Source organism: Benincasa hispida, chromosome 2 (assembly GCF_027475165.1).
Source record: "Benincasa hispida cultivar pf3 chromosome 2, pf3_genome.v1.1, whole genome shotgun sequence".
Lineage (NCBI taxonomy): Eukaryota > Viridiplantae > Streptophyta > Magnoliopsida > Cucurbitales > Cucurbitaceae > Benincasa > Benincasa hispida.
The window spans coordinates 45,295,071-45,305,579 of NC_143479.1; the positions used below are offsets into that span (position 1 = coordinate 45,295,071).

A 10,509-nucleotide genomic window follows, 5' to 3' on the forward strand; every position below is an offset into this window, starting at 1 on the left:
TCAAATTAACACTAATTGAGTGCTTAATACTCTGATACCGATTGATGGAATATATAAGCATGGAATGGAAGTAAACAGAATCAATAAGCACTCTAATTACATTTAATTTGAGTTCTAAAGTATACTTTTTTAGAAAAAACACAAGAGGGTTTCAAGTTTCATACCTTTGATGAATTCTCCCGATTCCAAGCTGTTCTTCACTCCAATTCAGCTCCAAATCAATCCTGAACCACCAAGAGATCTTCTCTACTATTCTTAGCCTCGAATTTGAGTGGTGGAACTCAAATTTGAGTGAATTGGGTGAAGGAATTTTCTGGGTTTGAGAGGAAGAAGAAGATGAGTTCAAAAACTCATCTCTCAGCAAAGAGCACTACCTCTTCCACTTCAATTCAGAGTGTTTTATCACTCTACACCATGCAAGCACTCACTAACAACCAAATTTTCAACTTCAAGTTGCAAGTGTTAGTGGGATTTGTGTGTGTATGCATGAAGAAACCTCATGCATGGAGAAAATGAGGGGAAAACCCACTTTCTCCGAATTTTCCAAAATTTCCATTTTCTCAAATTTTTATTTCAATTTTAAATTGTTTAATTAACTAAAATCTTATTTGATTAATTCATAATTAATCAAAATTGAAAAAAAATCCAATTTCTTAAATTGGAAATTGATTAAACGTAATTAATTAATTAATTTAATATCAAATATTAAATTGATCGCACACCTAATTTTAAACATGAATCCTATTCATGTAATTAACATTTATATCAATATTTAAATATTATAAACTCTCCAATTTTGTTTAATTTCAACAAATTAAATGTTAATTATATCGAATATAATTAAACAAACCCTAATTTGATTTTGAACTTATTCAAATTCAAACCGTAATTCAATTTGAACAATTCAAATTGATATCATTTCAAATTCATTCAATTTATTAATTCAAGGTGTTTATGTTTTACAAGCTAGTAGAGGGACCTTATGGACCTACAGATCATGAACTTCAACGATATAAGATTAATTGGCTAAAACTCTTTTGACCGAATTAATCAGTATTCGTTAACTATCAAGTCACACCACTATAGCTCGATAGTTGCACTCTCCTCACTATAGATATATTTGTGTCCACATGATTTGACCATAACCAGTAAGTTGACCCTTCACAAGTTGTTCATGATAACGACTGAGTCAATATGCTATTTTACCCCTGATATTATGTCTTGCTCCTTAAGTTCCACTGATCATCTAATGAGCAATTGGTTTATGATCCAATCGATAAACCAGATCCCTCCCGGGTCAATGAGAGGATGGGACCCCTTGTTCAAGATTTGGATTCAATACTTAAGAGAATAACCTTTCTTCTATCCCTAAATCGGGTAGGCATGAATTCTGTCTTGCACCTTATATCCCTAGCTATCTACCCAATCTTACCCCTGAAATAGGAGGTTTATTGAGCTGACGCCGTTGAGCCAACCCTCACCCATGTAAATCTAAGGATAATCCTAAATAAACAGGAGTTCATAGTTAGATCAAGATTAAGATCGAGTTACCTAGGTTATCCAAGCGAAATAGTCAGTCTTAAATAGTAAACAACGTTATAAAGTAAGAGTGACTTATTTCTTGGTCCGATCTTATGCAAACTCATTGCATAGAACGACCACACTCCTCATGCTAATACATGAACGAATCTGGATCACTTCATTAGTAGTATCTTTACAACAACTTGTACCAGCTATAGAGTAGGACGCATCCAATAGTGTTACCAGAATAAGGTACCTAACCTTAATCATATACTATAGACCGTTTTAGCTATTTACTCGAACTTGACCCATCTTTATTTCTGTACATAAAGTTCAAGTATTTATATAATAGCCATGGATCTTAGTTTATTGGATTTAGACTTTATGAATGCAATTAATGGATTCAATAACAACTTTATTGAAGAAATGTTGAATAACATCTTTATTGAGAATATGTTTAACTTTACAAACTGTGAGTTTTAGGACACACAACCCAATAATTTCACCCCCCCTCCCCCTAGGTAATGAGCAAGTTCTTGATTCAAGATGAGTTTTTGATTGCCACATGATGAGAGTCTCCTGCTACATTGTAGGTCTACATGTTTTAAAGTCTTGTGTAGATAGTTTGCATATCATGAACCACATGTATTTGAATTTTGGGAGTGTAAGATAAAGTAGTTGTGATTGTACAGTTTAAAGGGTGTTCTTGTAATACTTAAACTTTGTTGACGGTTGTATATAACAGGAGATGGAAAGCTATGAAATGTACTTGTGAATGTCATGATATGGAATATGTCGAATGGTAATTAAATGTATTGAATGATTGTTGTGTAACTGTTCGTATTCAGGTACAGATTGGGTTAGTTGGATGCTAAGTGTCATCAGGGGAGGTCTGACACTCATGCTTTCCAAAACTAATAGAAGTTGTTCTATTGATAGTCTCGGTTGGTTTGAGACTGTTGAAGATTTGGTTTGTTTGAATTATAATTTTCTCTATGGCATTGACTCTGCAGATGTCTCAAATAAAGTAGTAACATAAGGTTTTGACATTAGAATATTTTCCTGCAAAATACTTTCCTAATCTGTAAATATCTGGCAGATTTATGTAGTATGATATTTTTCTTTATTGTTGCGTGGCTTATTTTCTCATATTTGGGAGATGTTTCCTTTTCTAGAATTTTCTATAAAAGGAGTGTTCTGGTATGCTTTCTATGAGCAATTTTTTATTACGCCGATTTGGATTTTTTAGAGCAAGACATTTGCAGCATTCAACCGAATTCTCCTACATTGTGATTTTTGGGTTTTATGTCCTAAAAGCTTGCAGTTTGTAAAATAATAAACATTTTTTGTTATCAAAATACTTGTTATTGATCTCATAAATTGTATGAAAGTCTAAATCCAATAAACTCAGACCCATGACTATTGTATGAGTACTTGAACTTTATGTGGAGACATAAGAGTGGATTGGGTTCGAGTAAATAGTCAAAATGATCTATGGTACATGAATGAGATTGGGTACCTTATTCTGGTAACACCATTGGATGCGGCCTACTCTGTAGTTGTTACAAAGAGTTGTAAAGTGCTACATGTGATGTGATCCTAATTCATAGATGTTATGATATGAGGAGTGGGGGCGTCCTATACAATGAGTTTGCATAAGATTAGGACCAAGAAATAAGTCACTCTTACTTTATAACACTGTTTACTGTTTAAGACTGACTATTTCACCTAGATGACCTAGGTAACTCAATCTTAATCTTGAGCTAACTATGAACTTCTGTTTATTCAGGATTTCCTTTAGATTTTCATAGTTGAGGGTTGGCTCAACATCGCCGGCTCATTAAGACTCCCATTTCAGGGGTAAGACCGGATAGATAGCTGGAGACATAGGTGCAAGACGGAGTTCACGCCTACCCGATTTAGGGATAGAAGAAAGGTTGTTCTCTCAAGTACTGAATCCAGATCTTGAACAAGGGGCCCCACCCTCTCACCGGGCTGAGAGAATTTGGTTTAGTGATTGGATCACAAACCAGTTGTTCATTAGAGGATCAGTAGGGACTTGAGGAATAAGACGTAATCTCAGGGGTAAAACAAATATTTGACCCAACCGTTATTACGAACAACCTGTGAAGGGTCGACTTGCTGGTTATGGTTAAATCATGTGGACATAATATATCTACAGTGAGGGGAGTGCAACTATGGGCTTTAGTAGAGTGACCCATTAATTAACGAATGGAGATTAATTTGGTCTAATGAGTTTAGCCAATTAATCTTGGATCGTTGGAGCCCATGATCTGTAGGTCCGCGAGATCCCCTACTAGCTCGTAACGGACTAGCTCTAGAATAGCGTGATAAGTTAATTTGAATCCTTCAAATTAGAATTAAGAGAATTAGTAATTATATGAGATATAATTACATGTTTAATTTGAGTATTAAACGGAATAGGAGAATTTATATATATTTAAATATGATTTAAATATATAAAGATGGATATTTGATATTAAATTAATTAAGTTTTATTTAATAATTAATTTATAAAATTAATTAATTTTTCTTTTTTAAAATCAAAATAGATTTTTTAAAGTCAAATTTTGATTTTATAATAAATTTGAAAAGAAAAAAACAACAAAACACTAAAATGGAAAATAGAGATTTTCCATTATCCATCTTTGTAGTTGCTCACACATGAAGCATTTGCTTCGGCTTTGTCTTCTCCAAGCATGAGCTGTAACTCATGAACTCTTTTCTTTGCATGTTGATCTGCAATATAATGAAGAGATTGGAGTGAAAATCGGGGATACAATCTATAGAAATTTTGAGAGAAAATTCGGTTTGAAGAAAAATTTCTTCAACTGGTTTTCTGCAGTGAGTATATCTCCTTCATCCCTTGATTCAAGCTTGTTTTGAGTCCCACGACTCAATCTAGAGCACCAAGAGAATAGTGGGAAAATCTTGAGGTGGTTTGCAATAAGATTTGGAAAAGATAACAGCTGGAGAAAGAGCTTAGAAGAAGTTCTACAAGAGGTATGTTTTGAAACTCACTTGTTTTTCTGCAAGAGCATGCTTTATATTTTTCCAAAATTAGTGAATTTGAATGCTTAAATAATCCTTGTTCTTCTGCTATTGCTGATACAATCCTACAGTGATCTTGTTTGTTGCTCATTTTATTATGCTATGCAAATTCCTCTTTTGTTGAATACAAGACTTTGAAGATTATTACGGCTTAGGGGGAGCATAGCCTTAGCTGTCAGAGAAGGAATTCTCAGTTTTAGTGGGAGCTTAAGACTCAACTTTGGAGAAAGGAGTACTTCATCATAGAGAGCTCCTAAGAATCAACAGTGAAGGGAGTTCACTGACATTGGGAAAGATATTGTTGTGAGAGGGAGTCTTACACACTGTCAAGTACCAAAGGAATTAAAATTGTAAAACTTTAGTTAGAGAATATGGTAGGCAAATTTTGTGAAAAGTTGATTTTAGAAAGTAGAAGGTATGTGATTTTTTGACCCTTGTATAAGCAATCCCAAATGGACCTAAGAAAACTCGTATCAAACTTTTATCAATTTATAGTATGGATGACATCTAATGTAGTTGATCCAATATCATGATCAGTAATATTTATTCTTAATAATTGTTATTATTTTTCGCATAGAAGTAGATGATAAGATCCATACCTAAATGACCATAATAGAAACATCCTTTCAATTTAAATCCAATAAAAGTTAGACATAATATTCATCCACTACTAAAATATGCTCTCTCAAAAAAAAAAAAAAAAAAAATATAGAACATCGTATTAGAGTCCAATGAAGCCCAAACAACCAAACGAGTATTTGGTCAAAAAATTGAGATATGACCCAATAATAGTGATTTCCCAATGGTTATCACAAAGAAGCACCATTTAGGGAGACACATGTTGAGGATCTCAAACATCGAAAAGATGAAAAAATTTCACAATTTTAATTAGATACATGGATTACCTCCTCTCATCACATATTAATTTTGAGATGGAGCCATGTTTATCTAATAATCACTATAAATTTTCAGCCCTCTTATTTGAAAATGCTTCAAAGCATTAACAAGGAGTTCCTTCATCAATGGTAATGACATGATGAGCTAAAAGAATAGTAGTTCCATGGCATGGCTGCAATGAACCTTCATCTTGCAAATCATTTTGTTGCTGTGGTACTACACTTGATTGTACTTTCACAGACTTGAAACCTGCCATTGAAGCTAACTTTTGAACGGAATCCACAATCTTCTCTATACAACAAATTGTGTCAAATAGAAGTGATGTCAATGAAATAACATGAACAATCTCCATAGCATTATTCACTTCTTCAAATCTCCATTCTTCCAAATGGGACTTGAGATTCTCAGCTGCAATCTTTGCTTTTTCTATGTGGGCTTTGGCTTTTAGTGGAGGAACCATTTTTCTTAGTGCTAATGATAATTCTCTTAACCCACGACTTGATTCACTGCATATCTTCCTACATTCCTCTTGGAATTGACCATGGACTTGTGATGGCATCTACAAAATAAAAGATCATCATCAGCATATATATGTACTCTTAACCAAATGTGAAAAGTATTTTTTTTTCTTACAACGTCCCTTAGCCAAAGTTTTTATCTTTCTTAAGTAACATTTATATTTTTGACTAAATTTCTGGAATTTTTTTTTTAAAACTACTTCGCATTTAATAAATAGATATTTAGTCTTGTATCTTTTGCTTCCAAAATTAAGTTTATTATCATTAATTCCACCTCTGAATTTATAATTTGTTTCGAGATCTACTTTCTAACCGTGTTTTGAAAACTTTTGGAAAGTTTTAAAAACTAGTTTTTTTAAAAAAAAAAATAAAATTTACTTAAAATTAATGTTATCAGCTAATCATTTTATAATAAAGTAAGCATAGTGAAGTTGGTAGATTAACTATATGCAAAATTGAAATTAGATTTGGGATCTATTATAAGCTTTTTAAAAGGGGTAGAAGTAATTCGATACAATTCTAGAAGTTGTAGATGAAAATTTACATGGAATCTTACTTGAAATTGGTTATCTTTGAGGCATCCGTTAAGAACTTCAAGGCGATAGGCACACTCCCTGTTTAAGCTTCCAATTACCAAATATTGCTTCCAAGGATGACGATATCTAAATTTGCCATGACGAGGCTCCCATCTTGCAAGGTTAGTCTGCCCAAACATGTGCAACATTTAGCTCAACATTTTCTCAAGTGAGAGAAGTTAGAAGTTTGAACTGTAATTACACATAACCTTTTTTTTCGTTTTTTATTTCGACTTTTCTGTTTACTTCTTTTTTGTTTTGGAAAATGATGGTATTAATTTGTCCTTTAATCCCGTTTTTAAGAACAACACTATATCATCTTGATTCCATACCAAATAAATAGTTACTAAACACAGTTTCTATTACCTTTATTTTAGTTTTTCTTTTTAAAAACCATAAGAAACAAGAAACCATTGTCATGAAACATGAACTAAAAGAAAAAAAAAAGAAGAAGAAAGAAAGAACGAAATAAATGAATTAGACGATTATCAAACAAGCCCTAAAAGATATCTAACTTGATCGAGCTCGAATACTCACTAACGATTCTTCATTTGATTTTGAATTTAGAATAGTTCTATATTTTTGCATGTCGGTCTTGGAAACCTCTCCTTCTTTTGATAATCCAAAATATTCAACTCCAAAGCCTGCCAACGATAATTTACACATACAATCATCAATCAAGTCAAAAAAAAAAAAAAAAAAAACTAAAGGAGATTAATTATCATAAAAAACCAACAAATTATGACTAAATTATCGAACACAAATTAGACAATATTTTTAAATGTTTGATAACTATTTAATTTTAAAAACATTCTTGAAAAAGTAGATAATAACCGAAAAAATAAATTAAAAAAAAAAACAAAAAAAGTTAATCAACGATCGTACATACCTTCAAAGAAAATGGCAAGAGATTGAATGTTGGTGGCGACCAAATAATGAAGATCAGTGCCAGCCCAAACAGGTCGCACAAAAATACAAACAATGACAGTGAAACAACAACCAATGAGAATAGTTAGAATCCTACTAATTGCAAGCTTTGCAATTTCATCGTCTCTATATCCTGATAGTGATACCATACAGAATGTCAATATGAATATCAGCAACCCATAATCGTATCTTGCCTTTATCTTTGGGAAGAATCGTATGAATGTTGATATTCCACCTGCCATATTTCATTTAAACACAAAAGAAAAATAATATTAAATGACACGTAGTAATGAGATTTCAAACATTTGATCTTTTCATCAAAGATATAATGTCTTAATCAATTGAACTAATATGTTCAAGTTAGAGAGAATAAGTTCAATTCATGGTGGCTACCTACATAGGATTTAATAACATGTAGGGGTGAGTATTTAATCTTTTGATATTTTGTTCAAGAATAAATTAATCTCTTTAACTAAATTTGAACTATAATGATGACGAGTTGATTGATATAGTTAAATCACTATTAAACTTAAATAAAACAAACAGACAAACAAAGTTGTTAGTTAAGACATGTGCATGATTTATTTATTATTTTTCAAATACATTATTAAATCATTTCCCTTGGGTTAGATATATATTAAATTTGTAAAGTAAGCATAATTAAATGGTAATTGGTATTTACTATTTTCTCTAAATTTTAAATTTTGATGCCCCCATTTTATTGTACTAAAAGAAAAATGTATTGATTTGATTAATAATATAATACTCACACAAAAAATGAATCAAGATAAAACTCATCTCCAAAATTAGAAAAATACTCTCAAATTTTTTTTAACACTAAAAATTGTTAAACTCCATCAAATATCGTAGTCAATTATGTAGACTTCGACTAATCTCATGAAATAAGAATATGATTGTATCATTCCTTGGTTATACACATTTTAGGTTGGTGAGCACTTAGATATTTGAGTGTACTATTCCTCAAAAGTAATTATTTTACTTTTTCACGTGTGTCGCAAAGTGGCCTTCTCGACAACACAAATAATTCTTTTTCAACATATTTTCAACAAAACCACATTATTGGAATTCAATCCAGTAAACTTAGCTTTGCAAAGTTTGTTTTTGTATAGTAATTACCCAAATTAGAGATAATCATATACATAATTAGATTACCATAAATTTTTTATGTCATGTTTTTTTACTCATTTTTCATTGGCAAGAAACATTTGAGGATGGACAATAACTAAAAATTTACCTAGGACGAACACAAACAAGCCAAGCATTATTGGTCGGCCAGTCTCTCCACCCAAGCTTGCCAAATAATGAGCTCCAAACCCTAGAGCCCCAGCTAAAAACGTTGCCATAACTCTATTTAAACCTCTTCCTAGCGTCCCTCCTGTTCAAAATATGTCACGAGCATTAAGAATATGAATAGATTATAAAATTTATCATAATCTATCAACTCGAGATTTTAGGTCTAAGGATAGTTTGTTAACAATATTAAAATTGGAGGGTCATGATCTCTTAATCATCATCTTCACTGATTGAATATGAATGAAAGATTAAATTGAAAATTTCTATAAATATTACACTTACCAACCGAAAACTCAAAGACGACAATGACGGTGACGATAGCCCACATTGTAGACGTTCCAAATCCATCATATAAAGGTTTGAAATAGTAGAAGAAAGACACCAAGGTTATAGCTAATCCAACTTTCAAAGCATGAACTACTCTTCTTGGGTCGTCCTTCGCTAGCTTGACCGCCATGGCCGGGAGCTTCGCAAATACGGGTTTCACCCACCTCAAGCATAAAGGTAGCAACCCTTCATACCCATCAGAATTTTTCTCAGTTGCCATTGTTAGAGCGAAGCCTTCTGTGTATTGTTTTTGGGGTTATAAAAAAAATAGTGTTAATCTCTACTTAATATAGTGTGAGTTTCCGCGTAAAATGAAATTAAAAAAAAAAAAAAAAAAAAACATTTGCATGTGAATGCTTTAAAAATGTTTAATGAGTTATATATATATATATATATATCATTTGGCATTTATGAGTGTACCCTCCTTTGACTGTTCTTGGTTAACGTACAATCCCATAAAAAAACAAAAATAATATTCATACTGAACCGAACAGATCGCTATTTTCAATTGCATATTTAAAAGTTTAAAACATGTGACTCAATTTCGGAGTATGTAAAATAAAAATAAATTTTGAGTAGAAGGACATTGATAATGTATGCTGGCTCCTTCATGGGCACCTTTTTCAGATTTTTGTTTCTTTAATCTTTTTTCAAGAAATAGGTGCTGACATTCTGACAATATATATGGTATATACGTATATAGCATATAGCATATGATTTGCTTATCACATGCATATTAGCTGTCAAATTTTTCTTTTTTTTTTTTTTAAAGAAAAAGGAAACTATTGAGGACTATTTGAGGTGCTGAATTGAGATAGAATATCTGTGAAATTCATATGTCTGTGTTTGGGGTGCAGAGTTATTTGATCTGAATTTTATATGTATGTGTTTAGGATGCAAAGTTGAGTTCATATTTTTAAATATCTGATGTAGTTTTTTTGAACTCTAAATAATATACTTTTATGATTACTATTTTTGTTTTGAAACTTTTTTATTTAATAATTCTACCCATATTTGTTTGAATAAAATATGAATGGTAATTTTTCTTTTAATTTTTAAAACTTTTCTTTATTTCTTTTTTGGGCAATGAACAACAACTAACCCATTACATTTATTATAGAAATATAGTTAAATAAAATGAGAAACTAAAGCGAAATCAAAACGTATGATTCTAGCTAATTTTTCTCCATAAATTTCATTATCATCTTCTTTGTCTTTTCTTTCTATTGTTGCTTTATATTTTTACTATGTCATGAATTTTTTTAATTAAATCTCCCCCATCAATGTAATAACCAATGGAATGTCAACACATTTCTTCAATAATTTCACTTTCATGTCCTCTAAATTTGGAGGATCAT

The 10,509-nt window shown here is 31.5% G+C and overlaps 1 protein-coding gene across 1 annotated transcript; it reads right to left on the minus strand.

The window, feature by feature from the left end:
- Positions 1–5,593: 5,593 nt before the first annotated feature.
- On the minus strand, positions 5,594–9,392 carry LOC120072229 (aluminum-activated malate transporter 2-like). Its single transcript, XM_039024644.2, has 6 exons — positions 9,107–9,392; positions 8,766–8,906; positions 7,473–7,745; positions 7,121–7,227; positions 6,565–6,711; positions 5,594–6,049 (listed from the first exon to the last, which is right to left on the minus strand). Exons 1-6 carry the CDS (start codon positions 9,369–9,371, stop codon positions 5,594–5,596), a joined length of 1,389 nt encoding a protein of 462 aa, XP_038880572.2. The 5' UTR covers positions 9,372–9,392.
- Positions 9,393–10,509: the final 1,117 nt, after the last annotated feature.